The sequence below is a fragment of the Leptosomus discolor genome, chromosome 13 (assembly GCF_034619465.1).
Source record: "Leptosomus discolor isolate bLepDis1 chromosome 13, bLepDis1.hap2, whole genome shotgun sequence".
Classification (NCBI taxonomy): Eukaryota; Metazoa; Chordata; class Aves; order Leptosomiformes; family Leptosomidae; genus Leptosomus; species Leptosomus discolor.
Genome location: NC_141403.1, coordinates 13,802,252 through 13,829,926, shown reverse-complemented (window position 1 = coordinate 13,829,926; position 27,675 = coordinate 13,802,252). Strand labels below are relative to the sequence as shown.

Sequence of the window (27,675 nt, the reverse complement as noted above, 5' to 3'; positions counted from 1 at the left end):
AGGGAAGAGAAAATAATAATAGTAATAATAATAGAATATACAAAACAAGTGATGCACAGTACAACTGCTCACCACCTGCTGACCAATTCACAACCAGTCCCTGAGCTGTGGGTCCCCCGGCCAGCTCCCCCCAGTTTAGATATGGAGAGTGACATCATATGGTATGGAACGCCCTTTGGCTTGTTTGGGTCAGCTGTCCTGGCTGTGTCCCCTCCCAGCTCTTTGTGCCCCCCAGCCTCCTCGCAGGCAGGGCAGCATGAGAAGCTGGAAAGTCATTGACTTAGTATAAGCACCGCTCAGCAACAACAAAAACATGAGCGTGTTATCAACATCATTCTCATGCTAAATCCAAACCACAGCACGGTACCAGCTACTGGGAAGAAAATGAACTTGATTGCAGACAAAACCAGGACATGACATGGACAAAAATGCTTAAATTCTTCTGGGATAGGTGTGGTGGTTTTTTTGCGGGGGTTTTGGTAGATTTTGGTGGGTGTGGTTTTTTTTTTCAGCCTAGCCATGGACTGCTGCCTCTGTGTTGCCTAATTTGATAGCACGGGGCAGCAGACAGCAAAAGGGTTGTCTTGCCTAAACCTTCCCTCTGAGAAGTCGGAGATGTATTCCACCTTGCAAGTGGAAGAGCTGACTGTTCAGACAAGCAGCCAAATTTGCTCCATAGCAAGTTTAACATTTCTTCTTCCTTTGCAGGAGCAAGAGCAGGACTCCTCAGTCTGCTTTGTCTCCCCCGAGATTATAACAGCCTCCATTGCAGGCTGCAGTATACTCCTCTGTATCTCTGTGGCAATGGTGATTTTGGATTTTTGGCTAGGCTGGCTGCTGTTCTGTGCTGTGGGAAGAGCTGGTCGTGTTTCCTTATGTGGGGGGGACAAGAAAGGACTGGCCTTGTGTTAAGATGGATCAGGTCATCTTGGTGACTGGTGAGGTTTGGTCTTGAACAGCTAAACTTCTTGAAGGCTTAAACTAACCAGTTCCAGCTTGTCTCCTTTTACTCCAGAAGGGTTTCTGACTATTTTTTAAAGGGTTTGCTGGACTATCACATACCAACTGAAACTACAGGCTAATCTTTGATTGTTTTTTCCAAACTACTTAGATCATTCTGCCTTGCATTTTGCAGCTTTGTCAGCATTATTGTTAGTGACAATAAGAGATTCAATGCTTTATTTCTTTGACAGAATGCAGTAGCTTGGCGTTGCTTCACGTTCTCCAAGGAACCAGTTAATCCTTCTAATGATCAATCGCTCCAAATAGATGAAGTTTCTCAGATAGCAGCTCCATCAGTTGTCAATCATGTGATACATGCAAGCTACGACGGGCAAGTGAGTAGTTCGTAGTTGGCTGATTCTTCCTGTTACTTGCTGTCTGAAATCACAGTTCTGAATATCTGAGTTCACAGTAATGATTTTTGGGAAGTCTACCTGTTTGAGCAGTATAGTTTTGTGGCTACTGTGGTTTGGTTTTGTTTTGTTTTGTGCTTTTTTCTTTTTTTTTCTCTTCAGTAATTCTCTCCCTCTCATAAGATGAGTCAACTAATTTCTTTTTCAGGATCCTGAAGCTTTAACAGTTTGGGTTCTGTTCCACGCACCTAAGAAACAAAGTTCTTGTTCAGGTATAGCAATTTGCTTTTCATTTCAACTGAAACAAATTTGACTTTTAATGTATGCATGTGTTAGACTTGAGGGAACAGGCTGCAAGCTTGAAATGTCACGTTCTGTCTTTGGTTTGTGTGCCCTGATATTTCAGGTATCACATTCAGTTTGAGTAACTGAAGGAGGCAAAGTGCTTCTGTGTCTTAATCTTTCAGATGTTAACAGGGGTATTTATACTTCATTATCAAACTGTACAGAGTGGTTATCTACTGCAAGATGTGTGGAATTTGCTTTACTCCTTTTGCTGAGGGAATTAAGTCATCACTTAAACATTGCACTCATTGCAAAATAGATAAAAAATTTGAAGAAATCTGAGTTTTTCTGGCTTCCTAAATAGTAACTAGTACATATATCAGCAGCTTGGCTAGTATGTTAAGATGACTTTTTATTTTTTTGCTTTAGGGACAATTTCATCCACATTTGACAGAAAGTTAAAATTTAAATAAGATCCTGTGAGACTTTAAAAGAAAAAAAGTGTTGCCAGGGTAATGGGAGAACTTCTGTTAATGTCACCACAACATTAATATGTTAAGGTTGGACAGTAGCAGAAATGAGACATGCATCCAAAGGAATGGCCTTTCCTGCTAGCAGGCTTGTTTGCTTTTGTTACTCATGGAATTGTTTCTAGATTCCTTGGGTCCAGCGGATGAATTCTTGGCAAGAGTTGATGTGGAGGTGGATAGTCCAGGACCTAGCAGTGTGATTAAAAGCATTCCTCTCCGAGCTAGAGCTGGAACAGCGAGGATACACGCTCCAAAAGACTTACAGGTTTACATGTATTTACAAAGTGTTTCAATAATAGTTCGCCTCTCCTAGCCTGCTTCTTTTGAATGTTTGGTTTTATTATATAGGGGTGTGGGGTGTGTGTGTGTATGTGTGTATATATATATGTATGTGTATATATATGTATATATATACACACACTCATATGTGCTTCTCTACTTTTTCCAGACAATATATCTGTCTACTGCTGTGGGTTCAGCAGCCAAACAGCAGTTGCCGTTGAAAAATGCTGGAAACATTGGTGTATATTTGAAAGTTAAGGTAGGTTGGCTTCTCCCTCTTAATCATGAGTTTTGTGCTGTTAATGCTGTATTGAAACTAGAGCTGAGCCTTTGGATCCTAGCTCAACTGTGTGGTTTGACAAAAGGTTTACAAGTTTGCATAAAGAGAATGAGAGATAGCAAAGAGATTAGCTCACGTTACTGGAAAAAGCATATGGGAGTTTTGTTGCTCAGCTTCAGTCGTGTTTGTTTTAACATACTTTTATGATTTTTAACAAATAGATTTTAACAAGCGTATAACAAATATGTAAAAGTAGTGAATCTTGTGCTGCACAGCGGATGTTAATTAGCTGAAGGAGTAGAGCCTATTTAGAGCAAAGAGGAATATTAGCTTTGGGAAACATCTTTATTTTCTAACGAAGCTGCATTAGTTTTCAGTGGACATTTTGCCAATGCAAGTATGAAGTGAGTTCTTTTCAGATATGTGATCTCTCTTTACTTAACTTTATTTTTCTTGAGAATCCATGGAAAATATGGTCCCAGACTGAAGGGTAGCTAAACACATTTGAAACTGGTATTTCAGGGTCAACAGAAGGAGCAGTCAGTCCCCTTTTACATTAAAAAGAAAAAATTAAAAAAATTGATGATCATGAGCCCATCATTTCTTGGAGCAGAGGCCAGAAATAAGATGTCACAAATTCCACATTAACATGATGATACTGGGTACTAATTGATGGCAGTAATGGTCGGTACCACTGTTGAGACTGGTGATATTACTTCACTAGAGGTGTACCATTGCCATGTTGTACTTACTGTTTGATTCTTTATATCTTTCTGGCCCCTTCAATGTTGTATGTCTTAAGATGCTTCTGTTAGAAGTATTTGTACTAGAGTGTCCAGCTTCAGAAGAGTTTAACTAGTGCAGGGTTATGGGAAAATTCTGAAGGTGCTAGATGTGTTTGAGTTGTCTGAACTGCAGTACAACAGATGCACAACTAAACTATTACATGTTGAAGAAATGTTTAGTCCCTTAAAATAAATGATCAGCCCTCCCTTTTCTCCTTGCCCACTTTTAGACATCAAATCAGGACAGCTGCTTTGCTGTTGAACCTGAGGATCTTTTTCTTCTTCCTGGAGAAGAACGAGAAGTGACTGTCCTGTTTATTCCAAAAAAAGTAATGACTACAGAAAGGTAACATAACTGAATTTATGCTGTTTTAAACAGGGCTACTTTTGACCTTAAGGTCATGAACAAATTGGAAATTTTACCCACAAAGGAAACTTTGATTTCAGTTGTTTTCGTGAGGGTCCTCACTCATTACAAAGTAGATTTTTGCTAGGGTTCACCTCTTCCATAGATCACCTGCCTCTTCTGCTGTACATAGCTTAATGAGTAGCTAATATTTCCCGTGACAGATCAACAGATGTCCTGAGATTAGTTTAGTGTAAATAAATGCAGTAAGTCCCTGAAGCCCTCTGTATGGTACTCTTCCTGAAGTACAGTAAAGCTTTAAAATACTTAACTTCAGCAGCCCCTTCAGTTGCTTCCCTCTTTACTCTGCTGAGACAAGGGAACTGTTATTTCTGTTTTACATATGAAAGAGTTCAAGCACAGTTCAGGAACAAAAGTATTTAATTTTGGCTGTGATGATCAAATAAAAGTTCGTATGTAAATCCTGTACAACACTAATCTACATGTTCATTTTGCAGATGTAAGCATTCATATTTTTGCATGGTTAGCACCTGTCAAGCTTCCATTCTGTGCAATAGACTTGATTGGTTCAAGTGACCATTCTGGTGTCATGTAAGAGCTTTTTGACAATGGCAGGGGTCTGACTCATTTCTCCAGAGCAGCTTTTTCTCTTTGTTAGTCACAAGCCCAACCAGAGGGACCTCGAGAGGTGGGCCTGTGTGAATTTCGTAAAGTTCAGCAAGGCCATGTGCAAGGTCCTGCACCTGGGTCGGAGCAATCCCCAATATCAATACAGGCTGGGCGATGAGTGGATGGAGAGCAGCCCTGAGGAGAAGGACTTGGGGGTGTTGGTGGGTGAAAAACTGAACATGACCCAGCAATGTGCACTTGTAGCCCAGAAAGCCAATGGCATCCTGGGCTGCATCCAGAGCAGCGTGGCCAGCAGGTCGGGGGAGGGGATTTTGCCCTTGTGAGACCCCACCTGGAATACTACATCCAGCTCTGGGGCCCTCAGCACAAGACAGACATGGACCTGCTCGAGCGGGTCCAGAGGAGGCCACAAAGATACTCAGGGAGCTGGAGCAGCTCCCCTGTGAGGACAGGCTGAGAGAGTTGTGCTTGTTCAGCCTGGAGAAGAGAAGGCTCTGGGGAGACCTTAGAGCGGCCTTCGGTGCTGAAAGGGGGCTGCAGGAAAGGTGGGGAGGGACTCTTGATCAGGGAGGATGGTGATAGGGTGAGGGGTAACGGTTTCAAGCTGAAAGAGGGGAGATTTAGGTCAGATATTAGGAAGAAATTCTTCCCTGTGAGGGTGGTGAGGCCCTGGCACAGGCTGCCCAGAGAAGCTGTGGCTGCCCCTACCTAGCAGTGCTCAAGGCCAGGCTGGATGGGGCTGGGAGCAACCTGGTCTGGTGGAAGGTGTCCCTGCCCATGGCAGGGGATTGGAACTGAATGGTCTTCAAGGTCCCTTCCAACCCAAACCATTGTATCATTCTATGTTTTCCAGTTTCTGCTATAATAGAGCAAGAAATGGACAAAGGAATCTGTCCAATGTTCAGCTTCACTGTCTGGCTTATCTAGGCCTACCCAGTGCATTAAATTAAAGAATTATAAGTTCTGTGCTAACAACAGTATGATCCTAATGGATAGGCATGCAGAGTGATTAATCTTTTCTTTCCTATGGCCTTATGCATAACTGCTTTGCTTTACAGGCTCAAGGTACTCAGTAAGGTTGGAAACCTTGCAGTCTGCTTGCCAGTGCTGACAAAAGACTAATAAACTAGCTGATGGGATGCAGGGCTCTATCAGTAGGCATCCCAGGAATTCAATGACAGCTAGAGTGGATGTTCTTGAGTTTCTTTCCTGGCTCTAAGTGGGTCTATGCCATAGCAAATGCTTCAACCTGTTCTTTAAAAGCTTGATTTGTCTTCCTGCCCCATGCCTTTTTTCTATTTCTTTTTTATTTTGTTTTTCTGATTGTTTTTTCTCTTGTTCCCTGTGGTGTTGGTTAGATGCTTCAAATTTCCACTTCCTTCCCTAAACACTTTAGCCTTTTGTTTTATTTCTCTGTTGGCTTCTGTCCTTCTTAATTAGGCAGCACCTTCTTTTTCCTGGTTTCTATGTCTTGTTTCTTCTGTTTTCTTTGCTAGTTAGGTCCAGCTTTCCTATTAGGTATTAGCCCATTTTTTTCCTACTTCATTATTTGAATCTCTACTCCTGATGCTCTCATCCATCTGTTTCTCTGCTCTGCCTGAAGAAGGCAGTAAGCCATCTGCACCATGCTTGTGTCCTATAGGGTAGAAGCTGTATCATGAAAAGCCCGCTGTTGGTGGCTGGTTCCCTGTCTGGGGGCTTAGTGTTCTTTCTCACAGCAATCCCAGGAAACAAAGGAAAAAATCTTGGGTTTGTGGCTTAGAACACTGCTGTTGTTGTCAGGACTCAGAGTTTAATTTTGATGCTCCTGGGTATCTCACACTTGTAAAAATTCAATGAAGTTTTTCAGGTGTTTCAGAAGGTGTCTCTTTAATCTTATGTAGATACAGCCAGACTTTATTCCTCTCCAAAATTAGTATGTCAAAATAATCAGAAGTTAGCATGGGCAAAAAATAATTTGCCTAGCTGTAGTCTCTAAAATACTTATCTGAACTGTTTCCATATGCAATACCTCTGAAGATTGCTTGAGGTACCTGTGGCATGCATGTTTACAGCCCAAAGGATTTAAATTTTACTATGCCTAAAGCTAGCCGTTGTCAAAAAATAACAAAAAGTATTTGTATTTTTGCCTTAAGAAGGTAGTTTAAAAAGGCCTAGCTATAATTTTTTTTTCAGTTATGTTTTGTTTTCATCAGCTAATCTTGTTCTGTGGTGAGATTATTTGTTTGTTTATTTTTAAAGTGCTTTGAAAATCCTTGTACTGCCATCTGGGCCTCAGTATGAAGTGGTGGTGAAAGGTGAGGTGGAGCCTGAGGACAACAGGCCTGTGTCTGCAGCTGCTGGCTGCCTAGACATCCCATCCATTCTGTCCAACAAACAGTTCATTGCCTGGGGAGGAGTTACCCTTGGAGCATCAGTGTAAGTTGGGCAGCTGATCATATAGAATATCACGTTAAGTATTTTATATTTCACTGATTTGAAGTAAGACTCCTAATTCACATTAATAATCCACAGGTTGTATATACTAAGCTGTTTTATGACTCAGGTGAGAGAAGCAGTATATTACAATTATTTTTTGTGTGTGTGCAAGAAGTTTTTGGAAACAAACTGGTCTTGTTTGATCTTTTTGTATTCTTCTGGACTTTAGTTATTGTTAGAATAATACCTAATTCTGTATGATTAGTACGTTATGTAAGTAGAAATGTAGTAAAATATTTTCCAAGTAAGTCGATGGAAAAAATTTTATTGGTTCTTTTGATACCTTTCTTGTGCTAGAAATAAATTTTTGCGCTTATTTCTCTTCAATTCATCCATTAAGTATAGAAGAATCCAGTCTGGTAATGTAATTTGACAGTCTGAATAGCACAGGCTGTTGAACAACCTTTTATTTGAATTTGAATGTGTTGCAGTGTTAAACTTCTAGTGATGGAGAATCCATTGCATCCCTAATATGATTACTTTATCCTTCAGACTGGTTCTTGTCTGAGCTTTTTTAGTTTCAAGCTTACAGCTTCAGTATTCCATGATTTAGTGAAACCGTTTACTGAAACGCGGGGACAGGCTTTTCTCTCACTTCATCCTTCTCTTTGATTCTAGCTGCATGATCTTTCCTCTTCCTTTATGTTTTTACCAGTTTAAGGATTTGTCACATCTTTCTGCGATTGTTCTTTGACTCGTTAAAATGACAAAGGCACTCGCTCTTCATGCTGGAGAGTGTTCCTTCCTCTGTCAAGGAAGGATCTGAGCACCAGAAGCCTGGTCAATGCCAGGACATATCAGAGAGCAAAAAAATTACTTTTTGGTCAACCTGATGCTGCCAAGCAGCCATAAGTTTCTGTGGTGCTATCATGTTCAAAAGTACATGAAATAAAAAAGTTGTCCTTAATTTAGTTCTTTACGACTGTTCCAGTGAATCCAGGCCAGACTACTCACAAGACCCTGTTTCTGCATAACTAAGTAGCTCTGAGTAATCTAATTATAACAGTGTTTTAAAGTAGGATTTTAAGGAATTTTTATAGTGACACAACTGCTTGCTTTTCAAGTTCAAGCTGTTAAGCACAATACTTGAAAAGCTGTATTTATATATATTTTGGGGTGGTTTTGCTGTATGAGGATTGATGTGTAATGATGTGTAATATTGTGAGGTCTGCAAGCTTGAGAATACAGAAATAACTTTCTAGCTAATGTATTCTGTTGTTCCAAGAGGTGATTTTTTTTTATAAACGTCTTTAAAGTTGACTGTCCCATTTCCATTGTTTCCATGAATAAATATATGCAGTTAATTTACAGTTGCTGTAAAATATAACTAAACTTCAAATTTTTCAGTCAGCAGAAGTTAACTCTAAGAAATGACTCTCCATCTGTGACCCAGCATTTAAGACTGTTGATAAGAGGCCAGGATCAAGACTGCTTTCAGGTAACTGCCATGAAAATTTCTCTTTAGTGTTTGACAATTATCAGAGTATGCTTATAAGAAAAACCTCTTTGCCCTGAAGTGTTGCTCATTTGTAGTCAGTGACTAACAGGCTGTGTGAGTATTTGCTCTGAGACTGCTGAGATGGACATGTTAGCAGAGCATAAGCTTCCCTGGCAATCTTAGGAAGAGCTGAAATGAGAGGAGTGCTGCAGCAAGCTGGAGCTCAGTTTACAGCTCTTTAAACTGCTGTAGCACAACAGAGTCAGTACTTGGTGGAGTGATCTGTCAGTGGCCTTCATTGCAGGAGGGATTCCAGACTTCACTCTAAAGGACTGTGTACGGGAGGGAGGGAGGAAAGAAAAACTGGAATTTGCCTTCAGGAATTACTATAACTAGAGGCTTTTTTGTTACGCAGGCCACATACATTTATATCCCCTTTCTTCCTCAGATGTTCAGATTTGATATCTAAAATCTTAAGCTGAGAGAGAATTAATGTAGCGTTGGTTAAGTTCAGCCTTATTGTATTGAGGATTGAAGGCGAAAAACTTTGTGGTCTAAACTGAGAGGCATCAATACTCTCTGTGTGGGAATAGAAAGTATCTTGAACTTGGTTGCCTTTGTTGCATATTAAGCATTGCAGCTTTAAATATATGCCCTCGTCAACTGAGTTAATCCAGATTTGAAGAAGTTAATTTTGGGTTACTAGTGTAGTCTTACTACTACATGTTTTTCCTGTTGTAGTCACTCGCTTCTGATCTATTTGGTTTTATAGATGCAAAGTATATTTGGATCAGAAGAACGCTTAACTAGTAGTTGGGAACTCAAAATCCGTCCCAAAGAAGATACTAACATATACTTGATGTTTGCGCCTACTCGAGTAACCTGCTGCTTTGCAAAACTGGAAATCAAACAGCTGGGGATTCGATCACGTCCAGGAATTAAGTTTACTGTAAGAGTTGCAACCTAACTTCTAGTAATTTCAAACATTTGTTTTTATAATTGTTTTAAATCTAGCCCTGAATAGCTGTTTTTCTTGAAGTTGAAATTTTTCAAGATACACACTATGCATATCTGTATACTTGTTAAAGATTGTGAGGGCACTAAATTTTGCAGTTTGAACATTAGCCTCAATTTTGCATGCACTTTTTCCCTCTGTGAAGGAAGAAGAAAGATTTTTATGTACTACCTTAAAATTAGTCCAAGATTTTAATTCTGGAACTGTCAAAAAATCTGAACTTGTCTTGTTTTATAGGTAGGCCTTAAATTAATTTTCAGTAAAACTTGAAACAGGTTGAATAAACCTAGGCTTTTTTTATTTCTTGCAAAGTCTTTTCAGTTCACAACTTAGGCGTTTTCATTTGTCTTTCTGTAACTATATAGTTTACCACAGTGGTACACAAGTTTTAGTAAGAAGCTTTCTGTCATTTGAAGTACTGTTTTTGTTTCCCCCCCAACCAGATACCATTATCTGGATATGGAGGAACAAGCAATGTGACTTTAGAAAATGTTAAAAATCTGTCAGATAGTTACATGCTAACACTGGATGGATTATTGCCTGCAAGATTAAGGGAAGCTTCCTTCTGCATAAGAAATACAGGTTCTCGGGCTGCCTATGTTAAAGCCCTATGCTTTACAAACCTACGGACAAAAAAAGTTATGGATCCTCAGGTAATGATGGTATCTCCAGAGAAGTTTGTACTAAGAGAAGGAACAAATGAAGTAAGTATAATATCTGATTCTGAGCAAGTTTTATTAATTTACATTAAAGTAACTGTGATCAATATGAGAATGTATCTGACTAGTTCTTTATTAAAGTCTCACTTAACTTTTGTTAAATCCTGTCTCACTTGTATTGCGGTAATATGTTGACATATTCTAAATGGTAGTACTAACAAGATTGGTTTTTGTGATTATTTTATCAGGTGATTACTATAACATGGAATCCAATGGAAAAGGAAAAGAACTTCCATAAAACAAAAACATTGGTATCAACAGTATGTTTCTTCTGTGGAGACGAAGTTTCTAGGCAGCAGTATCGTAGGTAAGATGTACTTCGCTGTTGTAACAGACAGATGTTTAATACAAAGTTAAAATTAGAGGTGTATGCTACCATGAGTATGGCTTTAACATGCTTCCAAAACCAGCAAGAACAAACTGAAAGGCGGTGATGACCTGGAGATATCTAGTAAATGTTACATCTGGTAGGTTGTTTGGTGGGGGTCTGGTTTGTTTATTTGTAGCTAGGGGGGTTATTTTCTTTTTTACATTCTTGAATTTGTGTGTGTTGGGTTTGGGGATAACTTCTGCTTTTTGTATCAGAAGGGAGTTCCGTTCTATCTTGGTATCTCTCTTTCCAATACATATGTAGCTTTAATTATTAAATAACAGGCTATTGAAAGGAGTAGCACTGAAATTCAGTAGCATTAAATTTTGAACAAGATTTGCGTCTTGGTTTCCTGAATTCTATTGCTGAAGACAGTGTTTGAGTAGATGCGTGTGTGAGAAAAATAACATCACATATGCTCGTAAGACACTAAGGCAATGTGGAGAATATATCTTATCGAGCTAAAATAGAGACTATGTTACTCTGCGTTGCAATTTGCATAACTCAAATGCACAAAAATGGCATACTGTGCTTTTAATGACATAAGTGGCACTTTTGACTTGTGCTATGTATGGTATACAGTGATAATGCAAAATGTTGAGAATAAGCAGAGCACTAAGGTGCTGATAATCATCATTCAGTGCAAAATTCCAGAATGGCAGTATTTCGCTATTGCTTTTAAGTGTGATTGCCTGAAATGTTATGAAAGTCATTGTATTTATTGTTATCAAAATAAAGCATTAAACCTAGCAGAATTAAACTGTCTGACTTGGAATAAAAAGGTAATGGAATAGTTGGATTTGTGACTTTCTTGATAGAAAATTGGCTTATTTTATATATATCTCAGAAGATGCTTGTTACTCATTTTTGTATGACCTCTTTTGTCTGAGGTAACGCTCGCTATCACTGAATCCTTCTCAAAGGGCAAAAATGCTTAGGTAAAAGCTTTGGTGTATTGATCAACAGAAAACCCATTGAGAAGCTTGAGGCACACCTACAGAGGTAGTGTTGGAAACTTTATTTTAATCCAGACTCTGGATGTTGATACCTGAGTGAAATTATTTGCTGCTGATTTTATTAGCAGGTATGGCATTTGGTTCTTGAACATGGTGGTCTAGCTAGTTGTTTCTTGGTGGGAGCTTCTCTGAAGTCTCCCTTGATAATTTGGAAGAGATGCTTATTTCTTGAAATGACTGAGTACTGTAAGCCAGTCAAACCCCATTCTGTAACTGTGTGCTAGAACGAGAAAGTGATTTGGGACTTGGGGGCAGGAATGTGAAATGAGTAATCTGCCTAGTCTGCCAACTTGTGGCTCAAGTTCTTTAGTCCAAAAATATACACAGTCAGCAGCCTGCTAAGTGGCTTAGCCCTGAGAGTTAGTAGTGCTGAGGTATACTTTCCACCTCCATGGCTCTGAACCTATCTGAGTGCCAGGTTTCCTCTTATTGACCTGTGTGTTCCTTTTTTCCCTGGACTATTTATACCCATATGCCTCCCAGTCTTTTCTGTCCTGTTGGCATTCCTGATCCTTGGCTCCGTGTTCCTGCTGTTGACTGGCTCATGCTGCCACTCTGCCACTGACTAGTCAATTTTTCCCCTCAAAAGGCTCTCACTTGTGACCAAAATAGCACTCTCCTGCTTCCTGTGGTGATGGAAAAATCACTGATGCCTGATGTGCTTATCAGAAATCTGGGTAGGTGTGACTGGCAGCAGAGAACACCTGTCCTGGAAAGACAAGTGCATGGTAGCCATTATTCCAGTGGTTGCTTTCACTGCACAGCAGTAGATAAGGTCTTTCTTCAACTATTTTGATATTATGAAAAGATTTCAATTTCAAACGAATGCTCGCAGATTTGAGCTTGGTGTATTTGAGAAATGTTAAAATTATGCTGGAATCTTACCAATCTTATCAATCTCTTCAAATTGCTGTTTCCAATACTTTGTGTAATTTAATGACTCTTGTTTATTTATTTCTTTAACAGAGCTATAAGGTATAAACCTGAGGTAGAAAAACACATAATCCCAGAACACAGCTTATTGAGAAACATGGTATTTGATGAAGAATTTCAAGGGGAACAGCTTGTGACAGAAGGTAAGCCAATGACTTACTGAAAGAAAAATGTAATACCTGTTTTTCGGTGGAAAAATGTGCTTTTAGGCTTGAATCCTAGTTATTTTACCACTACTTCTTTTCTGATAAATGTAGAAGCAAAATTCTTGATTTGGACGGGTGTATTTGGTTTATGAGGCCAGGTTTTGATAGCAGGGGGGACTACAGGGGTGGCTGCTGTGAGAAGCTGCTAGAAGCTTCTCCCATGTCCGACAGATCCAATGCCAGCCGGCTCCAAGGGAGACCTGCTGCTGGCCAAGGCCGAGCCTATCAGCAATGGTGGTAGTGCCTCTAGGGTAATGTGTTTAAGAAAGGGGAAAAACCTGAGCAACTGCAGCCAGAGAGGAGTGAGAATATGTGAGAAACAACCCTGCAGACACCCAGGTCAGTGAAGGAGGGGGAGGAGGTGCTCCAGGTGCTGGAGCAGAGATTCCCCTGCAGCCCGTGGTGAAGACCATGGTGAGGCAGGCTGTCCCCCTGCAGCCCATGGAGGGCCATGGTGGAGCAGATATCCACCTGCAGCCTGTGGAGGAGCCCAGGCTGGAGCAAGTTTGCTGTCAGGACTTGTGAACCTGTGGGGGACCCGCACTGGAGCAGTCTGTTCCTGAAGGACTGCATCCCGTGGAAGGGACCCCACGCTGGAGCAGTTTGTGAAGAACTGCAGCCTGTGGGAAGGACTCAGGTTGGAGAAGTTCATGGAGGACTGTCTGCCATGGGAGGGACCCCATGATGGAACAGGAAAGACTGTGAGGAGTCCTCCTCCTGAAGAGGAAGGAGCAGCAGAGACAGCATGTAATGAACGGACCACAACCCCCATTCTCTGTCCCCCTGCACTGCTGGAGGGGAGGAGGGAGAGCAATCTGGAGTAAAGTTAAGCCCAGGAAGAAGAGAGCGGTGGGGGAAGGTATTTTAAGGTTTGGTTTTATTTCTCATTACCCTACTCTGATTTGATTGGTAGTAAATTAAACTAATTTCCCCAAGTCTATTTTGCCCATGATGGTAGTTGCTGAGTGATCTCCCTGTCCTTATCTTGACCCACAAGCCTGTCATTATATTTTCTCTCCCCAGTCCAGCTGAGGAGCAGGGTGACAGGGTGACTTTGGTGGGCACCTGGCGTCCAGCCAGCGTCAACCCACCACAACTGAACGTGCTTTCTTTCATTCAATGCTTGTCTGTTTAAACAATTTACTCTACTTTTCTTCTAGTAAAATGAAACCCCAGTCTGTGAGTGGTACAGCATTAAAAATGCTTAGTGTATTTGGAGGCTATTTGCTTTATTACTAATAATGGGAAAAGATTCGATTTCTTGTACACAGATATATTTGAAAATTGAGAGGCAGACAACTTTGACATGAAAATATATATTTGCCTTCCCAAACTAAATAGTTTAATTATTTTTTTATGTACTTCTGCTTGTGTTAGCAAGGAATTTATTAAAAAAGAATGCAGTATATGTGTCTTTAACACAACCCCCAACACCCAAACCATGAAAAAACCACCCCACCCCCCAAACTGTTCAATCTCTTGAGTGTCTTGAACAAGTTTAATGTTAAAGCCTATTCCTTGAGCTAGTTCTATTCACATGTGGAAAGATTTTACTGTTTTAAGGCACTACACCTGAATAAATATTGTAGTCTAGTTCTTTCCCTATAGATTCTATGTAGTCTTTGCTTGGAAAAGTAAAGATCGTTGATCATTCATCTTGGTTGAGGAGAAATCCTGGTGAAGATAAGATGCTTGGGTTCTGGAGTATTCTCTGAAGTTAAGGCAGTGTTAGAGGCAAGACATCCTTGGTTATCACTTGTTGCCTTAGTACTAGAGTTTTGGTAGCTCTAATTTATTTTTCTTTCTGTAGAAAACAGGGCCTACCTCTTGCATTTTAATGTTTTTCTGTCTGTCTTTGAGAGTGTACTTTCCTGAATTTGTGAAATGTAGCTTATTGTTCCCTATTTAGTCACAATTGTTTTATTTAGTCAAACATATTTATCTCGGATGTAGGAGATCCTTGCCCTCTTATGTACTACTTTCTGTACTCAATCAATACATTTGTGATGAAGACTGTTGTTAAAAACCCAAACCCAGAACATGCGACAGACTTGTGTAACACTGAAAATATGCCTTCAAGGAAGGATGCTGAAAGAGTACCTCTTAGAAAAGTAAACTAGGTTGTTCTTACTCGTTTTAACAATGATAGACACTTGAAGCGCTTCCTTACCTTCTTGCCACCCAGTGTTGTCCAGTGTGAATAGTACAATCTTATTTTACGCAGATTGATGGTCACTGACTTTTCAGTGGGAATATCCATAAGTTTGTTTTTTTGTTACAGGTTCTCATAAGTCAAATACTTTGCAGGAACTAGTAGCAATACCTAGAATTAAGAAATCTGATTTATTTTTTTTCTTTTCTGTGAGATGCTATCTTTTAGGTGAGAAGTTGGGGTTTTTTTTTAACATCTAAATGTTTTTTCTACTTTTTTTGCCTTTTAAATAGGAGACAGTTAAAGAGATGGTGCTGGAAAAAGCTCAAGGAATAGAGTATCTTGGCTATAAGGGTTGCTTTTAATATAAAGTTGGATCCCTAGGTTGTTTTGGTCTCTGTTCCTCATGGTCTTAATCCGCAGAGGTATTTGGAAAACCTAACAAGGAATTACATATGAACGTTAGTGTTTGAAATAGTGTGGTCAGTTTTTCACCAGGCTGCTCACTTGGTGCATCAGAGTGGTGTGGCCTAGGACTGGCAACTGGCAGGATCCATGTTGTCCATATGGCTGTTCTCAGTAAGGAGCCTTCATCCTGATGAGCCAGAGAGGGGGACAGGATGAGGCCATTGGTGCTGTTTGTGTTTGCGTGAGTGCTGAGTGTTTCTGTCTGTGTTGGTCTGTGGGGCTGGCTCTGCGTGTGTGGGTGCTTACTGGGAGGGGACATGTGCTCAGCCTTGCTACTGGTTGGCCTGTGCCAGCCTCACCTCTACGAGGCTACCAATTCAGTTATTGCCTAACACTAGTGTGGTTTGCTGCACTGATCGAAGATCATTTACACACTGGTCTCATATTTCTCGTTGCTAAGGTGTGCTTCAGTTACAAATTGAACAGAGACAGTGGTGGTTGGTATTTAACACCTAGCAACTCTTTATTCTACAGCAGTCTGAAATGTTTTGTGACTTCTGTACTTGGGTCGTCAAAATGATTTCAGTTTTTAATGTATATTAACATCTTGTCTGCATATGGATGTGTTGTTAAAGAGTAGGGAAGGAATTCTGATCAAGTATTCTTCGCAACATCCTCTTGTGCATTTCTAGGTATCATATGATGTACTTCACTATATTTTGTAGGATCTAAGCCTTTGAATAAAATTTTTTTTATCTGTGATTGTGAAGATGGCACCATCATGGTGTTTGCATGCTGTGATTTGGGTCCGGAACTGTGTGTACTGTGGCCTTGGCATTCAAAGTTATCTTAACGATATGAACTAGTCCTTTTGATATTTAAGTTGGAGAAAATGAGTTTGTCAGATTTAAATATTTTAATGGGATATTTGAAAATTGGGATTTTTCTGACCTGAATGGAACTGAGTTAGGGGATGGGGGAGGGAATAAAAGAAGCTTAGAGTAGAAATAACGGTCATCCTAAAGAAAGAACATATTTCCATACTGAAATTTGTAATATATATGACAGAATAAATATAATATTCTTCTAAAAACCATACTTTGCTAGACATCCTTTTGCAAGACTTAAGTTTGTTAACAGGTTTCCAGATGCATGTAAATTCTAACTAAAAACGCTGTTACAACAGATGTTGCTCTGTCTTATCTGTAGCCAAGTTGTAGAAGCTACATACAAATACTAAGAATTGTCCCTGGTATCTGCTACCTGACAAAGGAAATACATTTGATCCAACTGTTATCCTGTGTGAAAGGGATTCACTTCTTTGTTCTGGCTATTCAATGTGGAACAGCTCAAAGCAAAGGAGAAAACTGACTTGATTATTAAACGTTTTGATGAAACTTTATTATTTTAAAATCATACTCTTACATTCCTGATCTTTTGGATATTTACTGGTATAATGAATTAAATAATGAAGTGTTAGATTGAATAGACTGAGTAATTGAAAAATAACTTCTGTCAAGTCAAATTGCTGTGAAGCCTTAGGAACGTATTACTTTTCAGAGTAAAAAACTTAGTCTGATTCTATGTCAAATTGAAGTTAGTATATATCATTTGTATAAAGGTGGAAAATATAAGTTAAAATTGGTGCGTATTTAGATTTATATGTTGCATCTCATGTTAATGTTGTTTTATACCTGGTAACTGAACTTGCTGCAAGTAATTTTTGGAGTGACCTAGGATATCTTAGCCAACAGATTATTAGCTAGGTCTATATCCTAAATCTCTGTTGTGCAATTTCTGAGTATTATAGATTTGTTCTTAGAATTGCTCTATTACTTTCATTTTTAGTATGTGATATCCCACGGGGGAAAAACGATATCCATCTTTTCTACGCAAATATGCGAAAGGTTATCCTTTCTGTGGTTGGATACTCCAGTCTTGATCGGGATGGGTTTCAGCAGTCTCCCGCACACCATTTGGAATCAGATGGGTAATGTAACTATAAGACTAACTGTCAAATAATGCGTAACTGAAGTGCATCTCCTTTCATTGAAGATTTTAATGTTGGTGGTGAAAACTGACTTCCTTTACAAGTGGAAGTTCTGGCTCTATAATGAGAATGGCTCCAATGAATATTGAGGTGGCTCTTCTCACTATTTATACAGTCTGTTTAAACTCTTATGACAACTTTTAAACTGTTCCCTCGGCTGACACAATTTTATCTGCAGCTTCCTATTCTTCATCTGAAAAAACTGTTTTTCTTCCATGGGCACTTCCAAAGTGCATTTGTTGTTATAGCCCTAATAGGACTATAGCCACTTCATTCCTTGCAATGGACTTTTGGTGTCTGGGGTGGAAATAAAGATACATTACAAAGGCTTAGTGGCCTTTTCCTTGTCCAGCCCATATGTCAGCCTTCCAGTGTAGTGTGTACTGTGCTCATCAAAAGAATAATGAGGGCTGCAGCTACCCCCACCCTCCCTTGAATGAAGTGGTCCATTACTGGAGGATTTTTGTGGAGGACTGGCAGAGACCTGGTCTTTAGAATGGAATGGATGCTTGTATTTAGACAGGTTCCTGTAGCGTTTGGAGCCCTGAAAAGGGCAAGAAATGACCCAATCCTACCCAAGTCCTACGTACTAAGGTAGTGTAGCATGTAAACAAAATAAATGGCTTAATTTTAACACTATAAGGAATGTATTTGCATAGGTTGTTTCTTGAATCTTCATGTTTTTTCTTCACAAGATCCTGTTAGACACTTGATACCTAGTCCTTTTGTGTTTAACATCTATGTATGTAGGTTGCTTGTACCTGTTGAACTCTGGATGCTGAACACTTGGGGACACTTGACAGATTTGTCAGCTAGTGAGTTGTTTGTCAGGCATAGTAGGATTGCAAAGCTAGCGTGTATATGTATATCTGCAGCAGGAAGCGTGACATTTCTCTTACTTGGTGGTTGTAATTTGTTAGTTTTTTTTCCACTCAACAGCCTTATTGGTTCTTCTAGATTTGAATTTATTCCCTGGCTAAGCATCATTAGGATCTTCATTTTCTGAGTAGACTGTAATTCTTAGAAGAGATCTGAGTGTGTTAACTACTAATCTGACTGTTAGGAAATTCCATGTCAAAGAATTATGTGAATCAGTTGCCTTCCAGGTTCATTGCTATCTTAAGGGATGAATTCTCTCAGGTAATAACTGATAGGGAAGTAAAGAGGAGGAAGACAGTCTTCCCAGTGGTGTTCAGTGACAGGACAAGAGATAATAGACACAAACTGAAATGCAAGGAACTCAATTCAAAAGAAACTTTTTTTTATTTCTTCTGGTGAGGGTCAGACACTGGAACAGGTTGCCTCGAGAGATTGTGAGGTCTTCATCTGTGGAGAAATTGAGTACCTGACTGGACAATGTCCTAAGTATAACCTGTGGTAGCTGACCCTGCTTGGAGCAGGGTGTTGGACTAGGTGATCTCTGGAGGTCCCTCCTGACCTCCATTCTATGAAACACAACTTGCGTTGCCTGATTTCTCTCTGCAGTACTTTCTTAATCTGAAAAAAAAGTATGTATAGACAAAGCATTTTACTTTATTATCACTTCAAGGTAATTGTTTATTTTGGTACCTTCCATTCTAAGTGATACCTTCCACTTCTAAGCGTGCTGTGAAAAAGCTGTGTCATGATATAGCTGCTGAATGGATTTTTTTCTTAATAATAGAGGATTGAATTTAACTGAAGACCCATGTAAAGAACATCGTATTTCAATATTAAATTTTGAGAAATACTAAGAATAGGCTGTTGTAATTACTCATCAGTTATTTTTATTACTGCTTTTGCTTAATGCAATCTGATTTTCAGATTTGAGAACTCTGTCAGACATATCAATGCAACTTTGGATGTTCTTCCTGTTAAAGGACCTCAAGGTCCTCCATTACATGTAAAAACTGATGATGTCATTCAGAATAAATCAGATGCTCAACAGACTTGGGATGTTAAACCTGAGTACTTGACTCTGACATCTCCTTCTATTAGTAAGTATTTTTTGGAGTTAATAAAATGACCACTCTAGTTTTAAAAAAAACTGTATCGCATACCGTGTTTGTAGTTATTTTGTGTTTGCAAATGTGGCTTGGCCAATAATCTTGCTGCGGTAGCTTTACATCTAAACAGTAAACTTGGTTTTGGTTAAATTATCAGAGGTAGTGTGCTCTGTGTGTGTATATATATACATATGTTCTGCATACCTATGAAGGTTTTAAAGCATTGTGAATGTAAAAATAAGGCAGAAAATGCTTTAATTGGTGCATCCCTGAATCTTAGGCACTTACGTGAATTTTTGTACATGTTAGCTTTTTATAGCTTTTTTTTATTATAGGTGGAACAGCGGATACTGGACGTGTACAAGTTGTCAACAACTCTAGTAGGATGCTGACATTTGAGCTTTCGTGGCCAGCTCACTGCCTTACTATAACCCCACAACATGGAGTTATTGAAGCAGAGTAAGTTTCTTTTCGTTTAAAGGTTCCTTTATGTGTGAAAGTGCGGCGAGGTTTAGGAGGAGTTTATTTTTAGTTAGTTAATTTAAGAATTTTAGGTAGTTTTTAGGAATTTAGTTTAGTTTAGTTGGTGGAATTAATTATTTTAGTTAATTTCATGGTATAGTCTTTTTGTCAGCTAACGTGCAAATCCAGCTTTTATATTTTAAGACTTTATCCATTTGTAATTCTTTGTAGAGAGAATGCTCTTATGTCACCTCCAAAGTTGCCTGGAGGCCAGGAATTTTCTGTGCCTGGAAATACTATTATTATTGCATAATTTTCCAGGAGCTGGATGGTCAACAAAGCTTTAAAAAAATCTCCTTCACAATAGTCTTTCATTTAAAAATGACCTTCTGTTTAAAAACCAGAAGAAATTCCCCCCATCCCCTGGCAACAAGCAAACCCCAAGATAACAGTTCTTATGGAACGCTTCTCTTCTGGAGACTCAACATTTTCTTTTGCAAATGTGCTTATATTCATCAGAACTAGACTGTGGGTTTTTTTGTATTCTGACAAAACTGAATGTTTTTTGCCACTCAGCCTTTGGCTTCTGAGTATCTGTAGTTATGAAAAGAACAACAAGCCAGAGTCAGGTCACCTGTGTCTTAATTAGCAGTGTTTTTGATCAGTAGTCATAGTATCACTGCATGTGTGTATGAGACTTCTCATGGTTGTCAGCAGTGTCTTTCACAATAAAATGCTTGAAAGTTCTGACCACCTCTTGCTTCTAAATTTATGTTTTTTTAAGGTCAGTTCAGAAAGGTTTTTAAGGCCTGGTTGTTGAACTATTCTCATCTTCAAAAAAAGTCTCATGTTCCACAAAAGATAGGTTTTGCTTGCTTAGTTTTATTTAAGTGGTTGCTTACCTTTGTAGATGTTTGCCCAAACAGATACTTTCTTTTTAGTCCTGCATCACTGGGCAAGATGTGATACATTTAAACATTTAATTCCATAGTCATGTAGATAGAAATTCTTGGATGTGCTGCTGGGGAACTGTCATCACTAGTGAGAACAAAATAAAGAGGATTCTCTGGAAGGGCTAGGATATCTGCCACCCCTTGCAGATTCAGTCAGTGCCAAGAGCAATGGTTTCAAAAAGAGATAACAAACAACTTTCCAGTAGCTGTCAAGGTAATAGTATCTTGAGTGTTTTGTACCGTAGACTCGGGACAGTTTGTGGAATGATTTCTTAAAAGGGGGGAATTGAAGACCTTCTGCAAGCAATTTTCTTGCACTGCATAATATTAAAATGTGTTCCCTTCACTGGAAAAGAGTGAGCTGAAACCTCACACGTTGGGTCCAAGTTAGTAGTCTGGATCAAGAACAAAGGTCTGCAAACAGGGAACAGACCCGTGAGAACAGTTGACCTAAGCACAGCAAGCTGCACTTGCCCAGTTTTCTACTTTTCATGGCCATCTCCCTGCAGTGCCAAGAGCAGTCATCCTGTCAGGACAGGAGCCAGCCAGAAGCTTCTATACTATGCACTGCGGTGGCTGGAGCAGGCGTCATACTTGAACTGATTTAGGCCAGGAAAGGAGAAGGTCTGATTTATCAGTGATGGTGAAAAAATGTCCTAAGATCAAGGACTGACTCTGCCATGCTAGAGCAAGCAGATCACCCTGTTTCACCCTGACTAAACACCTTAAGTTCCATGGAATGGGCTAAAGGCAGCCTCTAACCTGCCTGAATGTGGAATTATAAAGTCCTGAGTTCCTACTGAATTTGGTAGCATTCCAAGAGATTTTCTTGTGGAGGTGAACTGAAACTAGCCTCTGGTGTGTCTCTGTGCCTCGGTGTTGGGAGCATTGATAAGTGCTGTGAAAGGAACTGTACTGTTGGAATGGGGTCTATTGGAATCTCCAAAGGCCACAAGAACCACCTTTGGAAAGTGTTTCTTGCCTAGGCTCTGCACCTTTCTGTGGCGATAAAAGTAAATGATTCCTCTGAGAAACAAGTGGTTAGTGTTATAAAATGTACTTAGTACTTTAGCAAGAGAGTATTACAGAGATGCTTGGTATTTGGCATATGTTCACATATGACATTCTGGGATGAAAATCAAAATGTTGAATTTAATCCCCTTGTCCGACCCCTTCTCCAGCCCTTCAGACCATTTGACCATACAAGCCAGCTGATATTTCTGGTGTCCTTTGCTGTGTGACTAGCAGGGGATGTGCCTATGTGACCAACAGTCTTTCCTTACAAAGACTGATATGATCAGATTATCTGCTAATAACAGATGTCTGCTTGTCCATCTTTTGTGTATTTATTTGGCACAAGTCACTGTAATGTTAGCATGTTTAGAGAGTAAAAATTATACTGCTTAAAAACCCAATACCACTCTTCTTCCCAAAAAGCTATAAATGTGGTATGTGTACTGTAATTGTTTTAAGCTACATTTCTGGCTCATTTTAACTAGGCTAGTAAATGTAGATTTTAAAACTGACTCCTTAAAACCAGGAAGGATTATCTGGTTGCCAAAGAAAGCAAAAATACTTTTGTAGGGGATGGTGGGAAAGGGGCTTCATAGAGATTTGTGACAGTCTAGGTATACTCTTGCAGCTATCTTAGATATGAGGCTTTGTGACCCCATGCAAGCTGGAGGTTTGTGACCCCATGCAAGCTGGAGGTTTGTGACCCCATGCAAGCTGGAGGTTTGTGACCCCATGCAAGCTGGAGGTTTGTGACCCCATGCAAGCTGGAGGTTTGTGACCCCATGCAAGCTGGAGGTTTGTGACCCCATGCAAGCTGGAGGTTTGTGACCCCATGCAAGCTGGAGGTTTGTGACCCCATGCAAGCTGGAGGTTTGTGACCCCATGCAAGCTGGAGGTTTGTGACCCCATGCAAGCTGGAGGTTTGTGACCCCATGCAAGCTGGAGGTTTGTGACCCCATGCAAGCTGGAGGTTTGTGACCCCATGCAAGCTGGATTTGCATGAGAAGTTTGCGCTTAATGTCAAAGATAAGCTGGTAGGAGCAAAGACAGAGGGATGTTTTGTGATAACAGATAGTGTGTGTTAAATAATAAATCACATACATATGCAGCTTGTACGTGAGAGAGAGAACCATGAGTGAGAAGATTCTGAAAACTGCTGAGATTCAAAAAAACCCCCACAATTTTTAAAGGAAATTTCAGTATCCTTGTTTAGTATTTTAAAGCCATTAGCATCTGTTAGGTGAAGTTTGTGGAGATGGTCCTGTTATGACAATGATTATGGAACTGACTTTTCTGTGGAGGCTGATCTTGTTCCTAAAGTAAACTTTTCACATGCAAAGTGCTGCGCTAATGACATCTTAAGCCACACCTGAAGAATTAGCTTGAGTGTTTTTGCTAACATACAACCAATGACCTTTCCTTCAGCGATTTTGTGCTAGTTTTTTAAATACTTCATTTTTCTCGCTTCTTTTACTTAAATGTCTCTAGTGTAGAATATGGAACGCTATAAATCAGAATTTATGCTCTTACTGCTTAAATTGCTGTGTGATGCCATAACTGCTTCAAGCGAGGTCAGACTTTTCAGTGCCCTGCACTCTAAATAACTATAGAAAACATTGATAACATTGAAAGGCTTTTCTTTTTCCCAAGATCTGTTCTGCATGGGAGAAAGGAAAGCAAGCTGCTTCTCTAAAATTAGCATTAGTTTAAAAGATTATTGAAGTGCAATTTGTGCAGTGTACTTTGAACAGTACAATCCCCGTATTTTTCTGAAACCTGCAGTTGTAAGTCTGCTTTACACAGCCTGGCCAGTTGTATATGTTAGCAATAGATAAGACTTACTCTTTCCTCATGACCTCTTATACAACCGTCCATGACAAATTTATAAAGTGTGGTAGTGTTAAGTTTCTGACTGCTAAAGCTTGATAATATATTGGATATCAGAATACCTTAAATTTAACTCTCTCTAGAGCATCTTCACTAACTTGCTATCTTAAAAGTGCATCATTTTTTTCAGGGCTGGGGCGGGAGGAGCGGTACTGGCTGGTGAGATCTGTTGTAGGTACTCATTCTAGGATGAGGATCATGCTAATATTTTTTTTATTAGGAGCAGTACACTAATTCTGGTGAGTCCTAATCCATCACTTGCCACAAAGCCTTCGTTAATTCCTTGGAGTGGCCTAATCTATATCCATTGTGATAACGGACAAAAGGTACGTGGCTCGCTTGAGAGTTGAGATTGCAACTGTTTGTTTTACTTTGCTGGATAAGGTCTAGTAGTGTTGCTAAAACCTTTTGGGTATGAGGCGTCAGTTCTGTCAACTTCCCTTATTCTCTAGAATTTGAAAAGAGGAAACATAGTTAAGCTGTTTTCCAAACTGAGATTCTTCGTTCGTTCACATCTGAAGAAACTGTGATGTGAGCACTTGGAATGAATTGCCAACAAAATTGCATCTGTATTCCCCCTGCTATCTTATGAGTCATCTTCTAGAAAAGCTAAATGTATATATGTACACATGCATATATAAAAATAGTCTATATAATATTTTAAAATAAAAGAAGTTAAAGGAGGTTGTTGGACAAGTCACCATAGCTCCTTTTGAGCTCCCTTAAGGTAAATGTAAGCTTCTGGCCGACAAGTCTCTGATAAAGAATGTCTGGAACAGGTTCTTGCTCTTCATGCATTTTAATCCAAGACTTTTCCCTGATTAAATTAAGGCATATAAATAAAATTTATGAAGCCAAGTTTCTTCTTCCATCAGTGTAAAAGCAGAAAGTTTGCTTGGTAAACTCCCCCAAAGAAATAAACACCTGCTTTTTATTTTTACAGCCAGTATGTATTTTGGGTTACTTGTAACAATGCATGGAGTGACAAATAAAAGGCACTGAAAAGGTAAAACAGCATATCTATCTACTTTCCTTCTTGATGGAGGAGGGTGAGGTATGATACAGAATTGGAAACTGCTTTAAAAAAATGCCAAAAAAAAGGGAAGTTGTTGAAAAGACTGAGTTGAGAAGGAAATGGAGACTGTGGACATGTTTAACTATGTTTTAATCCACAATATGAAAAGTGGATTTAAGAGCAGAAACCTGCCAGGACAAAAATAGAGAACGTAGCAAAACCAATCAGAGTGTAAGAGAGCTGATAGTTGATAATGCTCTCACCATTTCTTTGCTACCTATCCAATTAAGCAAAAGGCATGCTGAGATTTTTACCTGCATTACCTGAAAGTTTTGAAAGTGCTAATTATGTAGCAGAGGTGAACACAAGCTCGTTCAGTGTGAGGCAGCCCTGTTCCCGTTCTCTGCGAGCAGAGAATATTGTAGGAGTTGTCAATGAAATTTAACTAGTTTAAATTATTATTCCTGTTGAACTGAAACATCTAGATAGCAAATTTTCAGTAAATTTTTGTGTTCTCCTAAATTAAACTTGTCCTTAAATCTTTAAAATTTGTGAACTGAAGTTGGAGCAGACCTGGTGATTTAACGTATGAGACTCTTTCTCTGTTGGAATGTAAAACTGAGCAACGTGAGCTCTTACAGCTCAAGGAAATAAATAGCTTGACTTGTTAATATATCAATGTTCACTATTTAAATCTTTCTTTTTCTCCAAATTGTGCAAAAGTTTATTAAAGTTCAGATCCAAGAGGTGGTTGCACAGAGTGTGTCTGGAGCAGACTTTCCTGCTAGAAGACGTGATATATTTACTCCACAGTCTGAAAATCCTGCTATTCATGTGGCAAGGCCTCTCTCAGTGCTCCCTCTAACAAGAATGGAATTAAAGAACAGAACCGTTGTTTTTCCGAAAACAAGGCCTGGCCAAAGCTCAGGTAATATTGTTCATTTAGTAAATGCAGCATCTGTAGTATCTTGTGTTCAGAGTTTTTGTTTGTTGTATTGTGTGTTTGGGAACTTGAGTGCCTTGACTTTGTTCTTCTAGTCTGATAGGTGTGATTGACCAGTTCCCCTCTTCTGACTTTAGTTTGAAATGTTACTACTTGTGATGGAACTCTTTTCAGAAGTCTTTTTTTTTTTTTTCTCATTATGCAGTGTTGCCACACTTTTTCCCACAGATAGGTTTGCATACAGACAGGTAAGCTGCCAATTTTTAAAGCAGCCATGATAAATGCAACCATACTGTGCCTGGGCAAAGAGGGCACGGTGATGTTACTGCGTTTTGTTGAAGCTTTTTTGGGTCAATACTTTTGCAGTAGTCCCATTCTCATCATCTGTGTATGTGTCCCTAAGATGTGAGACAAATTATCTGTGTGTAGCAAGGAAATAAATGTTCTTCCTTAAGACGATAGGAATGTGTGCTATGAGTCTGGCTATCCTTGTCTTGTACTTAATGATCCAGGAGGACACTGTTAATGGAGTCTGAAATCCTCAGTCTATACTTCTAATTCCAGTGATGCTTAAAATTCTCCAAACTGCTGTATGAAACCATCATTCTGTTATCTAGATACCAGATTTTTTGGTAGTGCTTAGTTTTCTTTTTCTAGGTAATGGGGATTTTTTTAAAATGATTTGCTGATGCTACATTTTTATTTAACAGACTTTAGAACTTTGAAGTCTTAATTTATCAATTATATCTGTGGGTTTTGGCTACATATAATACTCCTTTCCTTTCCTGTTTCTATAAATGTCCTATATAGTATATATGTATACATAGCTAAACTTCTTGAAGTGCTACTCTAGGCTGAGATGAGCTTACAAATGTCCTGTTGATTCTTGGCAAGAGGCACGTTGCAAGGTGTGATGTGCTTATTGATACTGTCAGAGTAGGGATTTTCTGATAATGTCAGTGAGTTGTTCTCCTTTCTGTAAGTCAAGCATAAGCTTTTTATTGAGGTTTCATATATATATATACACACACACATATACGTTATATATATATATATGTATGCTGGGTGACAAATCCCTACTAGGATGCAACTTCATTGCATTATTTGGTGCAACTTTATTTGATTGGTCCCAAACTAAAATGCTGTCAGTGTTTTTTCCCTGAAAAGTCAAATAATATCTTGGGAGGGAGCTGGGTATCTTCTTGGGGGTTTTTTGATATTACCACACACACTGCTATGTGAAAGTATCTGCCAAAAATCTGAATGCAGTAAACTGAGACTGTTGGAGGTGACTTCGATCTCTGGGCTATTTGTCATGTTCTGCATTTATAAGAAGCTAACTTCCTACTGCCAGCAATACATTCACATAATATCACCTGTATGCTTCACGTTCTTTTAGAGGTTTATCTATTATTGTTTTAGGGTTATTGAGGGTGGGATTTAGGTCTCACTTTGTTTTTTGTAAGCATCTTCAATATGTTTACTTCCAAATTTCACTTGTATATGCTTTCAAGAATTTTATGACAGTGTGCTTTGGTTGAGTCTGCTCTTGGAGTCGGCATCGCTGCAACTGTTTCTGTTAAACTTCTGTGTATTGTGAAACATAGTTTGTGTTTGAACTGTTTCCACTAAAGATACTTGACTACTTGAACAAAGACGTTTGAGGTACCAGTCTGCTATTTCTCTTCTAGAAAGTTACCTGGAAATGGAGAATAAAGGGGACGAAAACATGAAGTGGCATTTGTCATCTTTTGCGCCACCATATGTTAAAGTGAGTGAATGCTTGCATTGGTAGTTTTATGCAAATATCTTGCTTTTTTTCCTTCTCTCTTCCTTCTGCTCTCTTTTTCTCCCTCCCTCCTCTCAAGAAAGAATATATATCTGAGCATGAACTCAGTTACAGAGCTTCTTTTTACCTCTGTCCATATCAGGGAAATGTTTTACTCCTTTTTTTCATCTAATGCACTCCCTGACTGTGACTCAGTAAGTGCTCTGTGGGACAATTTCTGGTTTCCTTATGGGCTTACAGTTTGCTTGTGCTCATCCAGTGTCATCATCCAGATTGCATTAAGTAATCAAGTATACATGAAAGAAAGGTGTCCCTTTTGGCTCCCAAA

General features: G+C 39.3%; 1 protein-coding gene across 1 annotated transcript in view; it reads left to right on the top strand.

The window, feature by feature from the left end:
- CEP192 (centrosomal protein 192) overlaps window positions 1-27,675 on the top strand; it is a 75,786-nt gene that overhangs the window by 34,937 nt on the left and 13,174 nt on the right. The window contains exons 21-37 of the mRNA XM_086472471.1: window positions 1,194-1,337; window positions 1,564-1,627; window positions 2,296-2,435; window positions 2,619-2,711; window positions 3,748-3,863; window positions 6,756-6,932; window positions 8,340-8,430; window positions 9,203-9,379; window positions 9,889-10,149; window positions 10,353-10,471; window positions 12,517-12,626; window positions 17,098-17,239; window positions 19,103-19,275; window positions 19,620-19,743; window positions 23,821-23,926; window positions 25,339-25,543; window positions 27,250-27,329. Of these exons, the coding sequence (XP_086328597.1) occupies window positions 1,194-1,337; window positions 1,564-1,627; window positions 2,296-2,435; window positions 2,619-2,711; window positions 3,748-3,863; window positions 6,756-6,932; window positions 8,340-8,430; window positions 9,203-9,379; window positions 9,889-10,149; window positions 10,353-10,471; window positions 12,517-12,626; window positions 17,098-17,239; window positions 19,103-19,275; window positions 19,620-19,743; window positions 23,821-23,926; window positions 25,339-25,543; window positions 27,250-27,329 (2,322 nt within the window). The remainder of the gene's footprint in view (window positions 1-1,193; window positions 1,338-1,563; window positions 1,628-2,295; window positions 2,436-2,618; window positions 2,712-3,747; window positions 3,864-6,755; window positions 6,933-8,339; window positions 8,431-9,202; window positions 9,380-9,888; window positions 10,150-10,352; window positions 10,472-12,516; window positions 12,627-17,097; window positions 17,240-19,102; window positions 19,276-19,619; window positions 19,744-23,820; window positions 23,927-25,338; window positions 25,544-27,249; window positions 27,330-27,675) is intronic.